We start from the raw sequence: 26,096 nt of genomic DNA on the forward strand, positions 1-26,096 counted from the left end.
AAATTCTACTCGTCCTTTTTTTTATCTCGCTTTTTTTTCTCTCGTTTTATAAATTTTTTTGTTGTTGTTGTGTTATGTTCATTAATATTCTAAGTTTTAAAAGTAAAAAGTTGCGATAAGCAATAGTCCCGTAGCAAAGGCGTTCATAAAAGTAAAGAGAAATAATAAATTTGAATAAAAAAAAACATGCATTAGTACAACAAACAAACTTGAAACAATCCTTTTTCAAACAAACTTAACGAAATCGAATTATAATTAAAAAAAAAAAATCTGTCATCATGCTCTCTACATTTTGTGGGAGGAGAGCGCTGCTTCCTTCGTATGATCTATTTTTCGATTGGGGTTTTTGTTTTCAATTAATGAAAATTCAACATTGATGTGGTCGTTGATGCTCCTGTTTATTGATATTGTGGATATTCTGGATAATTTTTGCCATAAAATTGAGTGTGTGGTGGTGCTAATAACATTATTATTATATATTTATTTATTCAGTCATTTATTAATATTTGAAGTTACCTTTATATCCGGGGTAAGTTGCGTTCAAAGCGTGACGTTGGAAGAATCCTGTGTAATCCTGAAAATAAAATGCACATATATATGATATTCATAAATATTAATTTAAAAAATTTAAAATCCATTTTAAAACACATCAGAGAGCCAGAGAGAGAGAGAGAGAGAGAGAGAGAAAGCTCTAAATTGAATAAAAAAATATATATTTATACATCATGCTTTAACAAAAATGTGTGTTAATTTTTATTTGTGGTTGCTTAAATAAAAATAAAATCACATCACACGTCGAATGTGTCACATTATAATCGTATAAAACCGCATGTTAAATGTATAAGTCAACAAGTTTTTCCAGTGGCAATTCATTAAACATTAACACCGAATTAATTTCGATTGAAGTTTTACACAGCCTCATTTGTGTTGCTCAAAAAATACCATTTGAAAAATGAAGCAATAAAATAAAGCAAACTGAAACAAGAAAGAGAACAAAAAAACACAGTGCACTGCACATACAAACAAACAAGCACAACCAAACATAAAATATTTCAAAAATTAAATCACTTTGTTAACTCGCCGCGGTCGAAATGCCGGTCCTAACGCCAATTGTCTGCGTTGCTCATTGTCAATTTCGCTTTGTTTCTTGTATTCTTCTGGTGGCCATTTTTGGTCGCCGCGCATGTTGCCGCCACCTTGTTGTTCATGTACATATATGTATGTATGTGGGTGTGTGTTCAATTGTATATTTTAAAAACCACCATATTTTGTTTGACAATTTGTTTTTGCCAGATAAAATCGAATAAAATGCGATTGATAAACAAAAACCGAACAACAGGGCAGGAAAAAAAACGTGCAACAATTATTGGACGGCGCGCGTAAATGACGATACATATTTATCCGTATTCGATTACATTATTAACGTCGATTTACCACAGATTGGTTAAACACAGGAGCCGAATACATAATATTGGCATTCATTTCAAATATAAATTGAAAACCGAATAAAAAAAAACATAGAAAAAAAGATAGAAAAATAATTAAAAAAAGGCATTAATGACTTTCATACACAAAATCATCATCAAATTATAATGTGACTATAGTTCAAATGAATATCTATAATCGATGATGGTGTTTTCAATCGATATTTCGAACAAAAAAATAATTGCTCCACGAACCTTCAATTCGGCAATTAAATTAATTCATTTAAATTTAATGCAAAAAAAAAAACAAAAAAAAAACCATAGAATTCCGAATAGAAAAAAAAAGAAGCAAAATCTTTTCGCAATTCATAACAGAGTTAAGAGTGAATGTGATTGTTTAGTAATTGTCAATCAATGTGATTGGTGACATTTGATAAAATATGCATTGAATATATGTCGACAAGATATATGACGACGATAAATGCCAGGGGGTTTTTATACGATTTTTGGTTTTCTCGTAAATGCGTATGCATGCAATGATTAACATTTTTTTGTGCAAGCTGACATCTAATTCAAAAAGCAAACCTGATTCAACATTAATGCCCTCCATAAATGTGAAATTTAATATATTTATTATTTGAAACGGCAGTGCCATTTCATCTCATTATTACCTCTGGATATGTTTGTCTATCGAAAATATCCGGTATATGTTTTGCAATAATTGTGAGAAAAACATGTCATTCATTTAACATGCTCACTCAAATGAATTGAAAGCTACAATAGAAAGCATTGAACATTGAGCAGTGAAAGTGAGAACTTTAATTGTGACTGCAAATGACAAACAGTTTTGCAACTACTTTCGTGCTTGTCAACAGTTCCAGAATACTAATATGGTGATAGAAATGATTACCGAGTGGGAAAAATGTCTCGCAGGAAAACGGACAAAAAAGTAAATGAGTGAGTGAGAAAGATACACTCGAACAAACAAACAACAAACAAACAAACAAATACAAGATAGAAAAGTTATAAAAATATAATGTTTCATAAATATAAAGGCACATAAAATAAGTGAATGCATATTGCTCGAGAGAGTGAAAATATATCTTATCGAAGAAGACGAGTGACCTGGTACGAAAAAGAAGAGGGAAAACAGAAAATCATCGACAATGGCCAATGAAAGTCAAGCCAAAAACAACTGACAAACCAAAATAGAGACGACGAGAAAACAACATACATCAGCATTGGACAATACCATGAAAGAGCATCGAACCAAACCGAGTATTTTATGTTGTCAGGATGTGTGAACATAACTATATCTTCGTTTGGTTTTGCATTCGAAACTTTCCACTGGGATTTGCATTTGCATTACAAAGGGAGAGTGAGAATGCGAGTGGGGAAAATGAGATACAAAGTAAATGGAACTTAACTAAAAAGTAGCAAAAGATGAAGATGGAATAAAATAATGTACAATTTTTCGATTCCAACATCGACATTTACGACGGCAGATTCCTTTCTCGTCCTTTGTCACCATATACAATGTGAACATGTGAATTTTGTGAATGAATGTGTGACGTATGCAAATTTACCATTGCAAAAGAGATATTTCATTGGGAATGCCAAGTTATTAGTTATCGTCGCACTCCATCATAACATGCTACTGGTTTACCCACCACTCACACACTCACCGACAACTACGGCAAACATCGACGATCATTTTGAGAAAAGCCATTCAGACAGATGAATTTTATCAAGCTTATTTGCTTTTTGCTCTTTGTCTCTCTGTTTCGCTTTTTCAAAATTTTGTCTCATTCTCTCTAGAAGTGAAGAACACACGTCTCATATTTGTTGCCATGGGTTTGCCATTTTCTCAGCTACAGCTAACCACATTCAGTCATTTTCTGTCTCACTTTTCTTCGAACACAGTGCCAATATAGTGTTATCAACACTGAACATACTCATGGATAAAAGACAATTTCACAATTCGACCGCACTGAAAATAATCCAACACTCATGCATTTGGTGAGAAAGAGAAAAAATGCTTAAAACTGTCGTTATTTTTTCATGATTCGGTTCAAGCTTACATCCTTTCTTATGACTAGCTTTTGCTATAGAACAGTTATAGATATAGTAATAGATAGTAGTATATTTATGTAACCGAAGCAAAAGGCAACAAACAACCAGAAATAAAAGAAATGTATATAAAATCATTGCAAAAATCTACACATAAGTTTATGCATTTAAAGTTTTCCAACAAGCAAAACTTTTCATCTGTCGGTTTCAGTTTATCGTATGGATCGTTTTGCCTTTTCACATTACTATTCTTCTTATTGTAGTTGTTGTTACATTATGAAAATCATGATTTGGTCTTTAGTTTGAAGAAGCTTTCCGTCATTTTTATATTTTTTTTTTGTTTTGGATGAATAAATGCTCTAGTGAATTTATTACAGTGAAACTGAATGCACCAGAAAGTCTCAAATTGGAATCTATTACTTGGAATCTTAGATTTTTCATTAAATGTTTTTTACTGTGTAACCTGTTAAGTCTCTGCGTAAATTATGTGATTGGCATGGTTTTCGATATTGCCCTTTCTTCTCATAACAATTAAAGAGAGAAAGCTAATATTAATAAATGAGGAAATGTTCATATTGCAAAAACATACGTACAGTACGTAGCTCGATACTTGATGATCAGTTTGATTTGAGTTTTAGAAAACATGACTATATGCGTTGGCTATACGCAGCGAATTCGGAAATTGGTCGAAAAATGAAGACTCGTCACCCGCGGGTGACTCAGATCGACGGCCCAGTTGAAATCTTTCAAATTTAATAACACGTTTCAATTGCATATATTTTATACATAAGAAATACTTTGGTGGTGTACAAACTTCGGGTAAACATTTTCCGTATTTTGATGTTTTCATTAAAAAAACGAATTTTTTGAAATTTGACATAGACCGGAATTTATTTATTTACTCACCGTCTGATCACAGACTGAATTTATCACAAAATTCGTACCATTTCGTTTACAATGAGACACTACCCGATCGAATATCCAGCTACCAGTCCACTCGACTTCGGAGTAGCAGGCATCGATTGTGTTCATTGCGTAAAGTCTTTCTTTCGTCTCAATACATTTTTTTTAAATTATCTGTTCACCGATTATCAAATATCAAATTGTCTAAATGAACAATATTATTTCTAAAAAAAATTCTTGATTCCGATTCAAATAATTCAAAAAATATTCTCGTATTAAATTGAAATTCCTACATGCTACGTAAAATGGCTGATTATGCCATTAGGATTGTGAATATTCCGGTATATATTAAATATTTGACTACCCATTCATATAAAGAGCTTGATGTTCAACTCTCTACTAAATAACATTAAATCAAGCACAATCACTAAATCATGAACTATACACTATTAAAGAGAATTTTTAAAATATTTTCTACGCTGTATTCATATTGATCAAATGGGATTATTGATTTTGAGGACTATTGAATACGATTTCATTGGAAAATTGAAAATACTGAAGTTTTCATTATTTCGACCGATATAAAAATATTTGAAATGTTAATTTGGTAAATTCTCAGATTTTATTAAAGGCTTCTTGGACCATTGTTCATTTCAAAATTTCTGAAAACTTACCTATTATAATTACTAACGATAAATTTTTGATGAAGAAGTCGTACTACACGGATTTTGTGTTAGCTACATGGGCTAAGTAAGTTGGAAATCGTTTGGGACATTTTCGATGTTTTTTAATGTAAAACTTTTGGCGAGGACGATTTTATCAATTGAATCATTCACACGAAAAAAAGAAATAGAAAACACACACGCACTCATTTCAAAATTTGATTAAAATAAAACCATAGTTGATAAAATAAAATAATCTGGAACAGTACACGAACATAAACAATAATAGTGTGTATGTAAATCAAAAGAGAACGGCATGCGATTGGAATGGATAAAGTGAATGTGATAAAACAAAAGGGAATGAAGAATTTTGAGGGTAGCAAATTGATGTTCAGTCAGTTTGAATTTTATGTATGATTGGTAAAGTGAACAAAATGAATACATGCACCAAATATCCACAATCATTTCGAATAGTATGCATATATGCATTTGTGTATTCTATGTAGAGATCAATTATCAATGCTAGTGTCCTTATTGATTATGCTCTACAAATAATTTCAAATTCATTTAGTTTCTTATTTCATTGTCACTCCGAGCTTTTTGGCACACAACATTTTATTATCCGCAAACGGATCGAAATAATCGTATGATATTTTTTGCAAAAAAAAAAAAATGCTTTGATTCAATCAAACAATAGAGAGATAAAAAGTGTACTACCTCCGTAGCTATGGGCAGCCGGTTCAGATGCGTAAATAAGAGGAGGACGTTGAGAAACAGGAAGCTCTTTGCGCAACGTTATGACACCGGGGCTTGGTTGTCGATAGAAATTATCTTCGGGATGATATTGATTTTGCGGTTGCGGCTGCACCGATTGATTTGTTTGGTATTGAGTCGATGATTGCACAGGAACCGATTGTTGGTGCTGTTGATATTGATATTGTTGTTGTTGTTGTTGTTGCTGTTGATGTTGATAAGACTGGGATAAGGGACAAGATTCAATAATTAAATAAGTTTTGAAATACAATAGAATCAATTAAGCAAAGTTGTTTGTTTGTCTGGTTTATCATTAGTGATCGATTGATTTGCCCTTTTTTGTGTGTTTGGACTAACATTTTATATTACAAACCACTTTTCACTTTAATTTGGAATCCGATGACAAAATGAAACATCGATTGATGATGCCTTCAAAGAATATTTTTTTGACTATCTTTTTATAACGAAACCCAACCACACAGGTTTATGTTCAAACAGATAACTTCGAAGAATGGTTTGGACACACCTTGAGTACAGTAATAGCTAGAGAAAATGAATGTACATAATGGAATGAAACAAATAATTTTGAAAAGGTATTTGCATGCCAATAACTGGCCCGTGGTTTGATCATCGGTAGTCATTTCTCAATGTCAACACTTTCTTAGTAATCAATACTCTGAGAAATTCTAGACATTTTACAATTGACTCATGCAATGCGTTCATATTTCGTTTCGGTCATTTATTACGTTCGACTGCTATTGTTGATGTGTTTTTGTTTTGTATTCACATTTACATGAATTTTTAAATAACTATATACACCGTTTTGTTAATGATGGTAAATGGAACCAAGACGAAGACAAAAGCAATGCGCAGTTTTAAGAAAATTCACTCTCGGCTTAATTGAAATTCCAGCAGTAAAGAAAAACAATACAAAATAAAAACAAACACCATCATGACCCTACCTGTTGTGGCTGATATTGATTTTGTTTTACGGCGTATGGAGTCGACAATTCGCTTTGATGAAATGATGGTTGTGATGATTGTTGTTGATTATATTGTGGTTGAACGTATCCAGAATGAACTGGCCGAGATGGTTGAACATGCGACCAATTTGGTGCTTGTGATTGAGCTTGTGACTGAGCTTTATTACCAACTGAAATTCCACCAGTAAAAGCGGCCGTACAGCTTGGTGGTTTTATGTTTTGTTGCGTTTGTAAATAGCTGTGCATTGGGGAATGAGAGAATAAACAAATTTTCACCGTTTAACGTTTAACTCGCAAAAGAAATTTATTCGCGTTTGAAAAAAAAAAAAAAAAAAAAAACAAATCACTTTGGGAGATTTACTTTGAAGTATAACACAAAACAATATTGGAAACATTTTCGAATCAAGACAATATATGTCTTAATTCGATTTTGGAATAGAAAATACGTTAAACTCGAAAAAAATACCTAGGAGTGGATTGTGACATATAAGTTGGATCAGGATATTGGCTTTTCTCGGAAATTGGACCTTGATAACCTTGCTGATAGGCTGGTTGTTGGTATTGTTGTTGTTGATAGGGTGGTTGATGTTGATGTTGATGTTGTTGATATCCCGATTGCGGATAGTTTGATGATGGTGATTGTTGATAAGATTGACCAGGATAATTGGTTTGGGGTGCAACAGCAGGTGATGGTTGGCGATATTGCGTAGATGGTTTATAGCCACCGTTCTGATAATGAGGATGGGGAGATGGTTGTCGGTGCTGGAATAAGTATAGAGAAGGGGGTTTTTAATAAATGTGGCTAAGGTTTCATGCCGATCAAAATGGCGGGAAATTAAAAAAAACTAATTAAATTGGGTGTATGATAAAATTATTTGACACAAAAAAGGGGTGAGATTCTTTTAGAGACGATATTTCTTTGAAACGAACAATTTCATTCAATGATTTTATCATGGTATGATTTTTTTTCTCTTTTTTCGCTTTTGTTTGTTTAATGTTGTTGTTGTTGTTGCAATAACATTTGTGTCGGTATTTGTCTAAATTTGGACGCAAAATAAAATATCCTACTACACCAGCACAGTATATCTCAATAACAAAATTTCCCATATTTTTTTTCTGTCGAGTATAAAAGAAGAATTCCAGTATGAAAACTTCGGCAATCTCTTTCTTTTTTCTTTTACATCACGCATTCATTTTCGTTGTAAGGTAATAGAAAATTGATGTTGAAATGTCGTGAGTCCATTTTCCAATCGAGTCCTAAAATCGATTTTTAATCATTTTCTGTTTGAATAAACAACGTCGTACCGTTAAAATTGTAACAAAAAAAAATCAAGGAAAATCTTTTCTTAAATTGTTTTGCGCACATTTGTTGTCATTGCAAAATATTCTTTTGTTTCAAACTGACATATTCCTTTTATCTATGTGTCATGTGGAATTGTAATTTGCAAATCCAGTGGCACTTGAGTTGTCTGTTATGAGGTTTTTGCATCATTCATGTGCAAATACATACCACACAATGTGTATGCCACATATCTACCGTATTGTTGAGCTCATTACATTCGAGATAAAGTGGTTTAATCGATCGTATATATTGCCATCGAGCTCATTCTGTGCGCCCATGGACTGCAGTGTGTCTGTTTGCTTGATTATATCATGAAATGAAGACGCACTTGTAATACTTGTTGTAATGCGCGGGCCGGGCTATGTATGTGAAGCCGCTTGAAGAATTTTATGTATTTGTCACAGTACTGTTTTATACGCGAACGTACGATAGCTGCAAGGGATGTCAAAGAATTTAATTAAAAAGTTATTAAGAGATAACAAAAATTGACTTTTTGCCTCGTACATTTCGATTTTAAAATTAGATTATTAACTCATTGGCATTTGTAATTACCAAGCCAAAGTGGTGGATGTCGGTTTTTCATACGGGGCGACGAACAGTGGCATTCGGCTGCTGTTGTTGTTTCGTACAATGAACGAACAGTCGAACACCACGCGAGTTAGGAAAGAAATGAAAATTGTCGCTTGTATTTCGTATAGGTGCTCATTTTTATATTTTCATGGTTTCATTGCATGAAGGCAATGTTTCAACACAAATCACATCCTTTAGAGAGCGTGCAATTATGACATGGCAAACACATAGCAATTTTGTAAACTGATATATTTTATCAACAATGATACTACGTATTTGTATGACAGGGTTGCTGTTTTCGTTGCTTTGCTTGTGGTATTTGTTTAACTCATGCAAAAACAAATTGAGTACATCTAATTATGTTGTTATGATTTTCTTATTACATTCTCTATTGCTCCGTCTTTATTTGAGTGTGTAAGCAATGATATCGAGTGTTGTTGCTGGTTTTTTTTTTTGTTTTTGCTCATTCGGCGTTTTTATGAATGAGTTAAATGTGGTAGATGGATCTTTTGGCCCTGAAATTCATATACATCATGGAAATGAATCAAATCAACGAATATTTGATGACATCTTCATTATCGTTAGTGTATCAATTTCCGAAAGCTGAAAAATATATACCGTGAATTCAAAATCATGGCAATGGCACTCTATGAGAACCGTGTACTGATATTTTCCAGCACATCTGTGAATGGATGTTATGAGAAAATGTCATCTGTTCACTTTATGAATATAATGAAGATATGTCAAAGGAAAACATTAAATGCACACAAAACATCATTATTACTGCAGACACATTTTTCCATCGAAAACTTCATCATAGACCAAGAAAGCACTCATTTTTATTATAATAATTCAAAACTGTTTCTTATACTTTTACACACACACATGCAAACATCGAGTACAAGGCACACACAAAACGACTTCGTTATGATAAATACGCCATCTGGGTGGTGAAATTGTAAATTACCATTATGACTACCAATGAAGTCGGTAATTTATTGAATTTAAGACAACTGAAATATTTGACCAAGTAATTGACGTCGAACTGAGCGAATGAAAATACTACTATCAAAAATTACCAATACAACAGTAATTTTAAATTGTATCCATAGCTTCTGGCCAGGGTTCGGATTACCCCCTTCGTCAATTCAATTCCTTTTTTCTCTCTTCAATTTAATTTGGTAGGAGAATATCTTCTAGAGCTTTTATTTTAAAAATCACTCCCCTACTACAATACATATACTAGTGACAAAATCGATTCGGTGATTCAATTAGAACATCATCACTAAATATGTTTATAAACGTTTCCCTAACTTTCAATTGTGCCACTGCCATACATAGACTTGCAGTAAAGTTTGAAAATTCACCGCGCAAAAAAAGTTCGTTTTACTGATATAAGACTTTTTATTATAATTCGTGAACACGAAGTATGCTTGATGAGAAAAAAAAAACATTTTGCAAGCAAAACGAATCATCGGATGGAAACGAATGCTGCAATTCATCTAAAAACAACTCATTGATAAACAAGTGATATTAGCAACTCAAAATAATGCCATCAAAGCAAACTATTATGATTTATTTCCGTAAAATGCGTACATGTTTCATTGCGCTGATCATTCTCTTCCTGTGTATCTCATTTAATTTTTTATCGAAGAGTAACTGCTTTGGTGGTTTTCATCTCATTCGGATTTGTTGCTACTCAAAACGCGAGTGTTTCACCTCGTTGATTATAAGTCTCTACAATTAGTTTGTTTCTTCTCGCTCTCGGTACCCCTCCCCCTCTTTCAATGTCATTATGCCATGGATTATACTGTTGTTGTTGTCCTGAAGAACCTTTCATGCACACTATTTTGTACATTCCATATAGCTTCTTGTTCTCTTTGTGTATTGCTGTTCAAAAATTTGGCTATTGGTGCGTTGTGATTCAGCTCAGTTTGTGTGCCATGCTTTACAATTGAGTGCGATGCAATGATTCTTGTTTACCATTGCATTGCAAATTTACTGCGATGAAAGTAGATGTATTCTGATCACGTGATTTTTTTTGTTTTTCACGCGGTAGACAATGCACAGCACTCTCTCACACACACACACACATTGCCCGAAAAATACAGATGACGAACATCGTGTGGAATTGAATTTTCGTGTCGTTAGTTTATAATGTTGGTCGAATTTCATTTAAAAGTAACTTGTGCGCCTTCTTTTAACTTATTTATACAAATTTATGCTGTTTTGTTTCGTTTATCGTTTGTTGGCGACGTATATGGCGGAGGTTTGAGTCGATCCCACAACGCAGCGGTGCTGATGATAGAGTGTAAGAGTATGAGAGAGAGTGAGTGAGTGTAAAAACAGAGTCGAAGAGTGAATTGCTCTCCGCTGATGCACTAGTATTGCTGTTGGCTGCAGAAGTTGAGTCGCTGTTTCATGTTTTCTTCTTCGATTCGATTTCACAAAAGTTATTTCATTATTTTTCTTTCGTTTTTTCCTCTCTTGATTATATTTGTTGTTGTTCATAAATTGTATTGAAAATAACGTTGTCGTAATGTAATTTCATCGAGCTCTTCGCTGTCGTCTGCTTTTTCCATCGTCTTCCACAGTATCTTACTTAGTATATCCTTTTTGTGATTTCGTGTGCTAAAAAGCTCTCTTCCTTTGTTTATTTCATCTCGCTCTTTCATCGCTTTTCTTTATTCATTCATTTTTTGTAGACTAAACGAATGAAAGAGAAAAGTGTGTGTGTGTGTGTTTTTTCTTCGTTTGGTTCGTGATTTGATTTGCGTTAAATTTGTACTGCAGGTTCTTTTCTTTTGTATAGACAAGGCGACAGTGCTATTCTACACTGGTGGTACCAATGGACAAAAAAGGGTACTATCAATCTCAATAACATATTGTATAATTTTCTATTTTAAATTTCTTGATTTGTGTACTGAAGGCTCTCTTATGTAGGCACATGAATCATTTGCCATATATTTTTCGTTTCATGTGTTCAACCTACGCAGTGTTTTTCACTGGAATGATTTTTGTAGTCGTTTGCAAAATTACATCTTAGCATGGTTCTCATTTTATTTAAAAATCCAATAGGTATGCCACGCGACATGCTGCGTCGCTGTGTTATTTTTCTTGAACTTCTACTTGGTGTGCAACGGTGCTTTTGTACGAACATAGCGACAGAACAAATGCGTTTGTGGACGTTAAACACAAACACACACACACACACACACACAGAGCGAGAGAGAGAGAGAGATAGCGATGCAGCATGGCTATTTAGTTGTGTATAAAATAAGAAGCATGTAACATGTTAATATATAGTTCTGCGAACAATCGCTTTTTTATTTATTTAAAAACTAGATGCGCGAATTTCTCATTCTCCAATTTCAAGATTATTTTCTTTTAACGCGCAACGTTGAATTTTGAAGAAACGTGCCAATTTAATAAGTTATACTTCCATCGTAACAGATATATATTGAGGAAAAAGAAGTCGTTTTGTTGTGTGCTGTCAATTAGTTATCGCCGTTTGAATACACGATCAAAATGTACACGTAATTGCCATGGCAATTGTGTTGTCGTACAGAATTATGCTGTCGAGCGTATAAGAAATGGGTACTTCGAATTGATTTTGCACTCGAAAACTGGCATGCAACTGAATAATAGTTTTCCAAAAACTTGAATGTATAAAATTACGTGAAATTATGTTTCTCATTTCCATCCGGTTCCTGTTGAATCGCATCGTTGTGCTTTTTTAAATATCGTTATTATTATTCGTTCGTTCGTTTTCATAAAAAATTGATTCAATGCATATAGGTGTGAGTGTGTGTGTGTGTGTATCTTTGTATATATGGAGTATATGCATCTTGTTTGAATTTTTCAAATGTTTGCATTGTTCAAGCAGTACCACCGCTTTCTTCAATATTTCTTACATGCAACATTTCTTTCGTGTGTTTTTACCAGTCCAATTGTATTATATTGCACTACTTGTACACCTTTATACAATATTGTTTCCACTCTTTGCCAGCGATTGTGTTTTTCTGTTGATGACGAAATGCTCTGGCTTTTTGGAAACATTTCAATTTTGGAGCAATTCTTTACATTGTCAATATCAAGCGGGAAATAAATCCATTTAAAAACAACACTCACAACTACAGGAACTTAAACTTTCGTTAACTCGCCTGTTTTACTTTTGTTGCATGGTGCGCAAACAAATATTGTTCAGTTTGCTTTTTTTCCTTCTTCTTCTTATTTTTTTTTTACTGCTGATGTTGCTCTGGTTCGTTCGCTTGAACTGAGTGCAAAACTCTTTGAATGTAAATAATAGAAACGAAACCCGTCGATTTGTTGTTGTTTTTTTTTACTTCGTTTCCTGCGTTTTGTGTTTCATGCTTCTTCCTTTATGTGTTACTTTTGCTTTGTCGTGGTTGTTGGGTATGGTTGTTTTGTTATTTTGAAAATTGCTGGATTTTCGGACAAGTGAAAATATTCTTGTGTTGCGAAAATCGGCCCATCGCATCCAAATCAACAGCCGAATGCCATGCTCAGTGCACATACAAAATCGAAATGCATTGTGTATGTGATTAGTTAAGTGGAACACGTTTGATGTATTGCATCTCAATTTACAGTCGGGCTTTTTTTTTTTGCTGCTTTGTATGTACAGCTCAACATCACGCAAGACAAAGTTTACTATATAAGTTTCATTCCTTGCACTACATCTATGTAAGAATTGGTTTCAGTGGACAAATGTGTAAATAAACCCCTAGCAAAGATAGATTTGTAATTTAAGGACCTTTTTTGTTACGGATATATTTGAAAATACCCCTTGGAATTTTTGGCCATGTTCAATATTGCACTAGTATTTGTTCTCAGTCAGTAGAAATGGATGACAAAGAATTCTTTACGATTTTCAGTTAGATTGGATAAACAAGATGAAACACCATTTTTACAATGAGACAATGAAAAATTCTCGACTTTAATTAATTAGTCATGATCAAAAGAATCATCACAAAATATGGCAAAAACAAGTATCAAGATATGCCGAAAAAGTCTTCCGATTTGTGTATTCACAACTTGAGGAAACGTACTTAAATCAAAATTGCTGTGCAATAAATATTCTACAAATGAAATTGGAAATGAGCTGCATATGGCCTGTCCAAACTTGGACTCGTTCAAATTCAAACCCATTGCATTGGCTGAAATCATTTTGTAAAAAGTACCACTTGATACGATGATTGTGAAAAGTATTCGAAGAATGCACACAGATTGACCTTCTGTCACATACGAAAATAAAAAATAGCCATTTCGAGTAAACCTTTGAAGAAACTACACTATACGATGAGGTCCCGAGACAAAAATTTTGTAAGAGTAAAACTCGGCCCCGAAAAAATTTATTCTAATAAAACTGTGCTACAATGTTTGCATGTTAAGAGCATCACAATTATTTTCGGTCATTCATTCATATTTGCCTAAATATATTGAGAATTAAATTTACCCAAAGTATATGGTGCCATTTATTTAAAATATTCACTCTTTATGCTTCTTTACACAAAAGTGAGTATTTTCTTGTTTTCGTTGTGTGTGGGTGGAAGCGTTTGATGAAATTTTTGCACATGTTGAGCCCAAAGCGTACAAATGGAAGTTTGTCTTCGCATCAAGCGACTATAATATTTAGAAGAAAATTATCAGCCATCTAAAAACGAAGAGAGCGACACAAACAGTGAACCGAAAATATGAATTAAAAGCAAACAAAAATGAGAGCGGAGAGATTCAACAGCAGGCAATGCGTTTAGCATGCAAACTTTAGTTCGTTCATGTTTGAATTAAAAGAATGAAACGGAATATATATTTTGGAGCACGCAGCCTTACAACAAAATCATCAGTTAACATATTTGTTTGTCGGAAATATGCGTGCTCATTGAGTTGCTTTGGTATTTCCCGCACCGATGGCAATGGTGCACACAAAAACGCACGCATTTTTCGTTATTTAGAAATTATCAGGGAATATCATCACATGGATCTATCGGAATGCGATAAAGTTATCAGATAATTCAATCTCCAATGTGAAACGAATCATTTGGACATCTATACTGCTAAATGAATCGGTTTCAATTAGAGAGCAATTTCTTCACCGCAACGATTTAATTCAATAACAGTAATGACATCGATATGTGCTGTTGTTCCAAAATTTATCTGACAAATCTATCTGACGGTATTCTCGGAAAATTGGGGCATTCTCATAAACTGTTCGCCATTTATATAAAAACGAAACAATGCAAGAAAAACATACACGTTTATTTTCGGCAAAGTTTAGTTTTCTGTCTGTGAACAACTGATTATGTTCTTAAATGGTGAGGTTTTTATTCGCTTTCACTATGTTTCTCTCTCTCTCTCTCTCTCTCTCTCTATCTCTCCATTCTCCTTTCGGAAATTTCAAGCGGCATGCGTTCGTTGCTGGGGCACCACGAAATGAAATAATGAACGCACATAAAATTATTATCAACAATAATAATGAACCATAATGAAAAGACGGAACTTGTCTTTAATTATAGTCAATTCATAAACAGAAAATGTCGGAAAATAAATGTTTGCTATATAGTCTAGTCCATGTGTACACATCATTCGAAAAAGATGCACAAAATAATATATAGTTTTATTCGTTCTCGAATTTATTTTATGTGCTTGTAATACAATCAATCTTGCCCAGTTACCAGTATGTGTATTGCATACCTAATAAACGAATATAAAACGTTTTCGTTAATGTTGAAAAATGTAACGCTTTGACCCATTTTCTGGTCGAATTAGACGTAAATTATATGCATAATCTAATGAAGATTACAAATTGCAATCACTTTGCTTTATATACTTCCAATAATATTTTTTAATAAAAAAGAGATTTGAGTAGTTTAGTTTTAAATTTTTACACGAAAAATCTCATCAAATATACTCAACTGAATGGGTTAGAATAAAAACTCGTATTTTGAGTCTGTAAAAATGTGCTCAAATTTTTTCGGAACAACGCGAATTAAAAAACAATTGTAATAAATTTGTTGATCCGCTAGCTCATAGGGTTAGCTTGACCACAGTGCGCCTCATGCCCGTGCCAAAAAAAATGGAAGCAACCGCTTTAATTTATCATTCCAATGATTCTTGCAACAATAATGATACTTTTCCATGTTGTGTGTGAACAAACCATTTTTAGATTTTCATTATGGTTTTTATCATTCTCGAATTTTATACTTACACACTGTTGTATGGTGGAACTGCCACTTAAAAATCACACTCCCAATCTCATAGTGGGAAAGAAAAGTTATAAAAGTGAGAAACTCATCACTCAACTCACTCAATTTGCTATTTTTCTTCAACATTTTAAGACCGTCGAAATTTGATTTCAGGGACATTATGCCAAAGTGAAAAGAAGAAAGAAGACAAACAAACAAAATACTCGGCTGAAGAAAACAAGAATGAAGTCTCTATACTTCTTTTTTTATTGGAATAGATATAAGTGTGTGCTTGTAAGAAGAGCGAAATTGTATGTGTCATAAGGCAAGAGCCTTAAAAGCTCAATGAGTATTGAAGTTGTCATCAAGTGATGGTAACTATGAAACGGGTTTGATCGAAACCGTTAATGGTGCCATTCGAGACCGCCCAATGATGATATTATCACATTATGCTCAAATGAACATGTACGCTCAACTTTGTCTCTCGTTCTCTCAAGTTTATGGCCACCCAATGCATACAACAGTATGCGTCTTCTCTTTTGCGTCGGTATTAAATGTACTTTTGTTTATATTATTATCGTCATCCATTTGAAATGGCCCCTGTGAGCTATATGAATTTCTCTTTCGTTAAAAAAATATTCTCGTTTTATATTCATTTTCGTGATAACATTAACATTCGGCAGATAATATAAACAGCACCATACGACTTTCAAAAAAGTATATTAGCAACGTGCAACAAGAAGAAATGATCATTTGAAAACTGAAAACGGCATTAACAAACAAAAAACTCATCTTGTTTATTTTCATAGGAGTCTTTTTCAGTTTTGTTCACAACAAGACCATCACTAATGTTAGTTTTCAACATTCCATTTGATGACTATGGACTTTTCTCTTTGTTGAAATTCAAATAAACTCCCAAAATAACAAACCGACTCTATCATGTGAGATATACACTACCATTCAAAATAATTTGCGGATACAATATCATTTTCATTAAAATTGACATTTTTCGAAGGTTCAATATTTCATCTTTTCAGAAATCATTCATTTTTTGGTTAGTTGCCTGTATATACTTTATATGAAAAGAAACTGGTGAAATTTCAATTTGTATGATGTCCTGAAACTTTTGCACAGTAGTGTACCTGTATAGTGTACATACATTTACTTTGAATTTATCTTAGCGTAAATTTCATTTCATCACTTTTCAAGAAAAAGACGGTGAGCTCCAAATGTTTTGGTTACCGAAATGATTTGCAAAAAAACTGTAAATTCAAGAATAACCACAAGAAAGAGCAAGAAAAAAAATCAAATAGAGCTTTGCCGGCCCTTTTTTTTCATTCTATGGCCACAAAATGAAATAAATGTCTTAATAGAAATGAATAAAAAATTTCTTCGCTGTAATAATTTTGGTATTTGAGTATGACCTACAAAACTACTGAATTGTATCATGAAGCAAGAACATATTTTGACAACGGTGTTCTAGCAATTTTTTGGTTCACACTTTTGGATAGAAGTCCACATATCTTTTATATAAGATGATGTAAACGCACATGACAACACTGATTATAAGATATTCATCATTGTCAAGCTTTTTTCATTTTCCATGTGAAATATTTTCTAATAAATTTTATATTTTGGAGTTTTACATGTAATTTAAAAAATTATTATGTCTCTTATTGACAACAAATTTTGGCTTTTATATTCAAAAGTCCGGTCGATATTTCATTCCAAACTTTCTAACTTGCAAACTAATTCCAAAATTGAGGTATCTTTAAGTGCATTTTAGGCAAAATTGTTTGGAGTTAGTCATTTTAATCCATGCAAACTAATTGAGCGTCCAGTTCAAATGAAGTGCGATTCCTGATTTTTCGAGCAAATTTTTTGATTTTTTTTTGTCAATAAAAAAGATTGTGCAAACATTGTAATATGTCATAATCAGGGTTTGGCAGATTTACAAAAAATATATCTAGATAAAGATAAGATAAAAGTAATTTATCTTCAAATCTATCTAGATAAAGATACAGATAAAAAATAAATGAGATAAAAAAGATAAGATAAAAATAGAGATATCTTATAGATATCTTACAGATAAATTTCAATTTTTTAATTAAAACCATTTTTTTTCTTTGATGAATAATAATCAAATCCTTCGGAATTTATTTTATTGAAATCGTACGAGATATTATCTAACACGAGATATCTTATAGATATCTACAAGATAAGATATCTTTGCCAAAACCTGGTCATAATTGTCGGAAAATGTTGTTTGTGTAGTGCTTGATTGAATTACAATATGATACACTCCAAATAAAAAGAAAATGATCTGCATGTATTTTTATTTTTTCACTGAGATGAATGGGTGTAATTAGGAAAATGTATTTTCTTTTTTCATAAATATAACGAATTCACCGAAAATAACGATACTTTTATAACAATTAAACTGTTTGGTTCGTTGATTCTATATTTATAACGAGTCTCCTTTTTTTATTTGAAATTTAGAAGAAGAGTAAAAGTCCGTTGTCTAATGCGATACAGCTTGATTTAATCTGTAACTGTTGCATAGACAAACTAACGTCACAATAATTCTAGTATTTGATTGGTAACGAAAATTTTCCGTGGGATTTAAAAAAAAAAATAAAACGAATGTTTTCACGATTGTGAGACAATGAAAAACAGCTACCTTTTTGCGTTTAACAATTCGTTTTCCTCGTTTAATTTAATTTTTTAATGGAATATGTTCTCTTCTTCATTCCTGAAGAAAAAAAATGCGTATGTTATTTTCTATGTTGCTATGTACACGAAATCTAGAAAAAAGGAATTACAACCGATATCATCATGACAATGTCTTATTTTCTGTGAAAGTGTATGTTTAATGACGCAAATTTTTGAACATTAACTCATCGCTTGTTTTCACCATGCGGAGCTTTTGTTGCAACGAGACGTAATTGCGATTTTGTGATTGTCGTTCATTTATGTGTTTGTAGTGTGGTGATACGATTTTACAATTTTTAACCCACGTGTGAGTACTCAAAATACATGTTTGTTTACACGAATTTCAAACGGTTTACATGAGAATACAAGCACCAAATCATAGTTATGCGTTTAATTTTATTGACGTGATTATAAAAAAAAACACAATTGAAAAGAAAAATGTGACAAAAAAGCTGAACAAATGTTATGATTCTCCCCATTTCAATTTGATTCACAGCTTACGATATCAATATTGCATTAGCTCTCTCCCTTTATAATTCGAATTAGTTATTTTATGTGTATGATTCACATGACGACAACGAAGAATATGGTGATGATGACGATAATCGTATTGAAAGCATTATGACATCGCGACAAAGCATCGAAAAGATGAAGCTTTAGCACTAAATGCCATTGGGGAGAGTGGGGCTTTGGATTTTTTTTCAAACTTTTGCTGGATTCCCAGTAGTTTCAGGGACTCCTTTACTGAACTATCTGGTTTGAAGTTTTTATGAATTTCATATACCAAAGCCGATAATTTTATTCTTGTTATGAAATATTGTTGATCATTTCATTTATTTTTATTTGAGAATTGGAAGATCTATGTTGTATATCTGTTTATCGCCCCCTCATCCCTACTTATGCTAATGCCTTCGTCAGTTAATCCTTCCATCATGAGCATTTCATGGTTTAAATCGAACACAACATTAACAATAGAGAAAAAATGTGCCATTCTCCCCTAAATATCAAGTGTTGTTCGATTGAATTGCAAAACACAAACTTGTGTATGTACACCGAGAAGAAGAGAGTCGCTTCTCGTGTGTGTTTTTTTTTTGTGTCTGAATATTTTGATAAACAATGAAGCAGAAAGAAATAAAGTGCAAGCGAGATAGAGAGAACGAGAAAAAAGGAAAACAAAATGCTGACGTTAAAGCTGGTTGTACTGTCTATTTTGAGATAATAAAAATATCGTTCGTTTCGAATATTCCCTCCATTATCGCAGCATATTCCGTAGATGCAACAGCATCAACATCACACAGCAGCACACGCTCGTCATGTTTGTCGCACATATGTGCGAATGTTCGCATTTATGTGTCATAAATGTGAGAAGATGATGGTAGATTTGGGATTAGTTGACATAAACATATGAAAAAGCTTATTTTTTATTTGTCACAATCACCGCATTGAAAAATAGGTTTAATGTGGAAAAATACGATGAATACTAAAATGCTCGAGTGTTTGATGCCACTTATCCAATCCCATTCAAACAGATCTCGTTAATTTTCATCGCTTAAACATTGCATTTTACGGGAAAAAATTCTTTGCAGCAACGACAACAACAAAATGTTATGACTTTTGAATATAATCTTTCGTTTATCGTTTTTTTTCCTCCTTTTTTAAATCATTTTGACACTTTAGTTCATTTTAATCAATCTTCCAAATTCATTGAAAATATAACGTTAAAAAAACGATGATATCGAAAATCAAAACCATTTTCTGACATTTTATTCGTTCCGATCGCTATTTTTGTTGCCAATTGCGTGCGGGCCATGCACTTCAACAATCCGCCTTGGTTGACACACAAAACAAAAATCTATTTATCAAAAACTACAGTTTCATGGCGATAGGTCAATAAGTTTCGACATTTTTTTTGTCCAAAAATACGCGGACCAAAAAAGAGAAGGAAAAAACGCTTATGTTATTGTGAACAATAGTTTGGCACTCGCTACAGGAGAGAGAGAGAAGAAGAAGAGAGAAATACAGCGACGAAGAAAATCAAGCAGAAAAACAATGCCAGTAGACAAAGTTTGTGAAGAACAAAATATAAGAGATTTGTAGACACCATGAACACACAAATTACATCACAGGCATTGATACAATCCCCCATCTCTCGATCTCAACATAATTTGTTTGCTGCCCTTTTCTACACTCTTTCCATCTTCATTCTACGCTTGATTTTTACGAGCATTTTGTTGTCTTTTGCCTTGTGCTTTGTGCTTGTCAGGATATAATCTTTTCATGTCATCAGCCAGACTAATGTCGCAAAATCTAAGTTATGACCGAAGATAAAAAAAATACTTACACAGACATACGTCGATTTATCGATTTTTTTTTTGTGCTTTTTGACGTATTTGATCATTGCAATTTTAAAATCAACTGACAGAAGCGACCTCTCAAAATAAATTGTTATTTGTATATATACTATTGTTTCCATTAGAGAACGCTCTCTATGTGTATAAATATTAATAGTTCAACTATGCATCATAACAACAAGTGCTGCAGCAGCCAAAGAAAGAGACGTAAATTATAAAAACGATATGAATCATGATTTGATCTATATAATAATAAATTGGGGCAAGGCAACAACGAGCAAACATGATTTCAATCAATTTTCCCCCATTAAATTCGCAATCAAAATGGTGAAATTGATTCTTTTCTCATTCTCAATGCTGTCATTGTCAACAGACACGAAAAACAAACTCCCTATTCATTCCCATACTCTTCTTGCATGCGCATCTCTATTTTTTTTTTATTAAGATTGTTTTTTTATCGGTCTCCTAATTTCATGAGCCAAGAGGAAGATAAAGAATTGTTTGATTGTTGTTCATTACAATCTATGGGCAAAGTTGTACACTTTTACTTGGGATTCTGTCTCTTCTCTGTCGATTCGCTTTCACGCAAAATAAAATGCGAAAAATCACTGTGTGATTAGTTTTACTTATCGAATCAAATACGTATACTTTGTCGAAATCTAAACGAGATGTTATACAAACACCAGAGATTTGTGCCAAAAACTTTTTATGTTCCTTCATCCAAATGATGTTATCGGTTGTTCTTTGAACCATTGTCATTTGTGAAATAGAAATACGAACGATTGAGAGATTATGGCGTTTGGAATTTCATTCGCTTAAGCGAAATCGTTGATTGATTTGATTATCGAAAAGCATTCACCGAGAGATTCAGTGAGTTAATTAGCTGCCGAATTGCTAAATCATGGAAATGGATGGTGGCGTGTATGGACTCTATTTAGATAGACAAAAGTTGTAAAAAAGTCTGCGGTTAAGTCGGTGTCCTTAGGAGAAGGAAAACATAGACCATTTGATGAACGTGAATTCGAAAAGAATTTATTGAATATCGTTTCCCATTCACGACGAAAATGGATAAGAAATATCTAAATACCTATTCAATTTGAGTATTTGTTCATGCCCAGAAATACACGTATGTGTAATTAACGGATTCTTTTTGAACAAACGTTAGAAAAAAAAGTATTTACTGCATCATAATAACGAATTGTAACAACAATGTGACAACAAATGTCGTCAATGTTGTCGACCAACTTTTTCACATTATGATTCAACGGCCGTTTTATATTCAATATTCGGCGAACTTTTGTCCATTTCCCCATGGGGAAAATAAATGTGAATTGTGTCTTGAATCTTTGTCGATGGCACACTTTAATGTGTCTCGCTATTGGATGGTCGCGCGTGCCATAAAGAAATTAAAATTAACCATTCACAGCATACTTAAATATGTAACAGAAACGAGTCGTAACTAATTAAATATAAAGACAGACAAACTAAATGGAAAGCATCATTGCTTAAAAGTTCACCATAATTGGAAGGTTATATTTTATTAATCTTTTTTTTTTTTAATTCCACAACGCAACTTTTTGACTTTATCCGTAAAGTATACCTACACTTGATTGTTGCATTTTGGGCCATTTTCATGGGAGTTTCTTTTTTGCATAACTGCATACAAAAAAATATACAACGAAAACTAGATGACATGCCATCTAAAATTCGGAACTAATTGACAATCCGTCTAAAATTGTATTAGTCCATCTAATTTTCATACAAAATATCGTTTTGTGTATTCTCTTTTGTGCGGTTCTTCTTCGTCTATGTCTTGAAGAAAATCCGAATTTTTGATGGCATGTCATCTAGTTTTCATTGTATATTTTTTCTGTATGTGTGTGTATGGAAAATTCGTAATTCACCAAAAACGAACAATACGATTGATATGAAATGTGAAAATTTCCAGAAAATGTTGAAAATTCCCTTTCGCCGATTACCACTCATTTCAATCGATACAGTGCATCGTGTTTTCTTTCAACACTTCAAAAACTTTGAAAAAATCGAAAAATTAGATTGAATAAAACATTTTGAATTTTTATTTGGATTATTTGTTTTTGGTTCATTTCGTTAGCTTTGTCTTACTCATGGCACTCTGTAGAAAGATTTTTTGATTGTAATTTTTTTTTTCATGTTTCAGTCGTGTTGCTGAAAATGGACGGTGAGATCGTACCGAAATGCATTCAGACTTATAATTTGTCTGTTGTTTAGTAACTTGAATAAAATTCTAAACTTGTAAACTAAAATTAACTGGTGCAGTTTTTATTTTATTGAATGTTGAACGGTGCCTCTGAAATAAAAGTTAAGTTATTTTCATTCAAAAGGGGTGACAATTATTTCACACTCCACATAAAATTTGATTCGATTTCTATCATTAGTTTCTCTTTCTCTTCTTTTTTTGGTAGGATGCGCAATACAATGTCTAAAAATAAGATTGCCAAGCATGAGTGCCTAGTTGAGTGCTTTCATTCTATTTCTTGTTCATTTTTTAATCTTTCGCTTTGTGTTGTTATTGTGTTTTACCACAGTTTATTTTTCTCTTTCAGCTTTGTTATTTTATTTCTCCTTTTCTTGTATCTATCTCTCTATCTCTTTTTGTCCCTTGAATGATGTTAAATTCATTTGAAGTTGCCATATAAAAGGATATACATTCTATGTGTGCAAGATTTTTGTCGTTGGCTATCATTAAAGGGATCAATGGATACCTTTTAGAAGACGGAAAAAACCGCGCAAAATTGAAATCCCAATGAAAGAATTCATTTTGGCTGAAATATCCGTCAAATGCCTTTTGTTGTTGCCCTTTATTTTGTTTGATTCATCGTGAACGACAACCGTCGATTTTTTTGTTGTTCCACTAAAAAGCCCTATTTTGATGAAACATCAAATCGATTGACTCTATTTTTCAATAACATCAGTAATATCTTTATTATAAATGTTCGAAACCGTATCAAAAGAAAAGGAAGACAATATTTGGGACATTTTTCGTTTTCAGCATTCATGCAATACCAACAAAAAAAAATTGACGAAAAGTATGGCATATAAAACTGAATTCGTCATAATTTTAATGATGGACAAATGGATGAACAACAACAACAAAATGTATATTTCTGTAAACTGTCTGTCTTCTGTTTCATTTATGTTATTCTTTGAAAATGCATTTGCCACAGAGAATTGATTCTCGTCTCAATTGAGTGGAAAATCTATAAATGAAAGTTTCGCTTACCTGCGGTTGAAAAGCTGGCGACTGACGTGTTTGTGAAGAAGCTCTAGCTTGGTATTCGTGCTCTGGTGGCCACGTTACACGTTTTACTCCTGCAATGAAGAAATTGAATATCGACCGTTGAAATTGGATAAACATATCAACAAACAAAATAATTACAGGTTTTCTGCATTTTTAATAAAATTATTAACACAGTGACTGTGTCAGAGACTTATTACGATAATTTCTATCCCAATATAAATAACGGGTTTAATTGTAATGACAGGCATCTTTTTTTTCTGTTATTTATTACAAGGTTGGTCACGCAAAGATGGAAAAATAGAGTTGACTTTTACGACACATTGCACATGTGTCATTCATTATTGTTCATATGTGTTCATTGAACGGTTTAAAAATACAAAAGATATTCACATTTATACATAGGTGTCGGATAAATTTAGATGAGCAATTTTCAATCCAATACAACACAATTTATTTCCCTTTTTTTATTTTTTCAGTGACATGACATTGAAAGCGCAAATTTTTCGTTTAATAAATTAACAAGTGCCATCAAAAATAAAGAATCAAATCATCGATTTAAAAGTTCATATCGAAATTTATGTTTGTCATCCCGAGGACTATATATCTTCGCTCTTTCCATTGCGATGAAATTAAATGATTTCATGCAAACATAGAAAAATTATTGCGCACTCTTATTAAATGAGTTATGTGGTTTTATTATATGTAAGGCGTTTTGAGCGTTTTGAGCGTTTTGAGCCTTTTGAGCATTTTGAGCGTGATATAATTTATTTAAGTAATAAATCGTAGCATTCAAAAGAATCGGACAATAAGAAGTATGACTTCATTTAAAGTTTCTAAGGATAATAATAATACACCTTTCACGGCATTTGAATGTAGCCAACTGATGAAATAACAATCAAATTTAAAAAATATTATTAAAATTAGCAAGTTCTGTTGTTTTGCTTTATATAGATCGCATAGAATTATTTGATAGAGTATAGCTGGTCAGAAGACACAATTGTAAATTGAAATCTATATACACTGTGAGCGATCCCCACCAACATTAATGAATAAACTCAATATTTTGTGCCAAAGATTTTATTTTTTTGAATTTGATGAAATTTAGAGGCGAAAATCAGGCATAAATAAATTGAAATTGTGTCTTTCCTCTAGATAGAACACTTCAAATATAAAACAAATTTATTCTGAATACCAATTGGTTGGCTATCGGTTGGTGTATGTACATGACCGAATAATTTGCCTTGATGTTTTGATATGACATTCATAAGAATGGCGAAAATGATCCAAACGAGTGAAAAATGTTGTTGGTTGTTTTTTTCGTATCACCGTGATGAAACTACGTTTAGCATGCGTATATGTGTTGATTGCTGTGAAACTGCTGTTTATAATGGAATACAATACAATTTTATCGATATGTTGTAATTTGTGTCGAGTGTTAAGAACGAAAAGCACGAAAGCGATTTTGTTGCGTTCTCACAACATGCACAAATGCACACCGAAGTGCATTTTCACTTCAATGGGCGAGAGAATGAGCTCCATGTGCGCCAACAACAAAAAGAAATTTGATTACGTATAGTGCGGTATTTTAACAATAAACGGCATTTTTCATTTCCCTTGACGCGTCGACATACGGTTTCCTATTTTAATTTTTACTATTATTATTACTATTTTACAATTTAATTCATTTCTCTTGTTATTTTTGCTGTTGTTATTATTGTTATTGTTGATTGGTTCGTTGTTCTTTTGTTTTGTATCATTTCGCTTTGTTTTATTTTGATTTGTTGTACTTTTCATGTGTACATGCTGCTCAAGCACTTCACGCCTTTAGCGCATTTCATATAAAA

General features: G+C 32.7%; 1 protein-coding gene across 4 annotated transcripts in view; it reads right to left on the minus strand.

Moving 5' to 3' along the window:
- Positions 1 to 290: 290 nt before the first annotated feature.
- The window catches only part of LOC116338793 (putative cyclin-dependent serine/threonine-protein kinase DDB_G0272797/DDB_G0274007), a 144,024-nt gene continuing 118,218 nt past the window's right edge, over positions 291 to 26,096 (minus strand). For 3 of the 4 annotated variants that reach the window (XM_031764276.1, XM_031764284.1, XM_031764301.1), the window contains 7 exons: positions 24,235 to 24,323; positions 7,262 to 7,557; positions 6,775 to 7,033; positions 5,777 to 6,035; positions 1,069 to 1,196; positions 517 to 574; positions 291 to 457 (listed from right to left, as the gene is read on the minus strand). In XM_031764276.1, coding sequence (XP_031620136.1) covers positions 399 to 457; positions 517 to 574; positions 1,069 to 1,196; positions 5,777 to 6,035; positions 6,775 to 7,033; positions 7,262 to 7,557; positions 24,235 to 24,323 — 1,148 coding nt within the window. In that variant the 3' untranslated portion in view covers positions 291 to 398. The remainder of the gene's footprint in view (positions 458 to 516; positions 575 to 1,068; positions 1,197 to 5,776; positions 6,036 to 6,774; positions 7,034 to 7,261; positions 7,558 to 24,234; positions 24,324 to 26,096) is intronic. The other variant, XM_031764291.1, reaches the window with a different exon arrangement.

Source organism: Contarinia nasturtii, unplaced genomic scaffold, assembly GCF_009176525.2.
Source record: "Contarinia nasturtii isolate CC-2019 unplaced genomic scaffold, AAFC_CNas_1.1 Cnas_scaffold_78, whole genome shotgun sequence".
Classification (NCBI taxonomy): Eukaryota; Metazoa; Arthropoda; class Insecta; order Diptera; family Cecidomyiidae; genus Contarinia; species Contarinia nasturtii.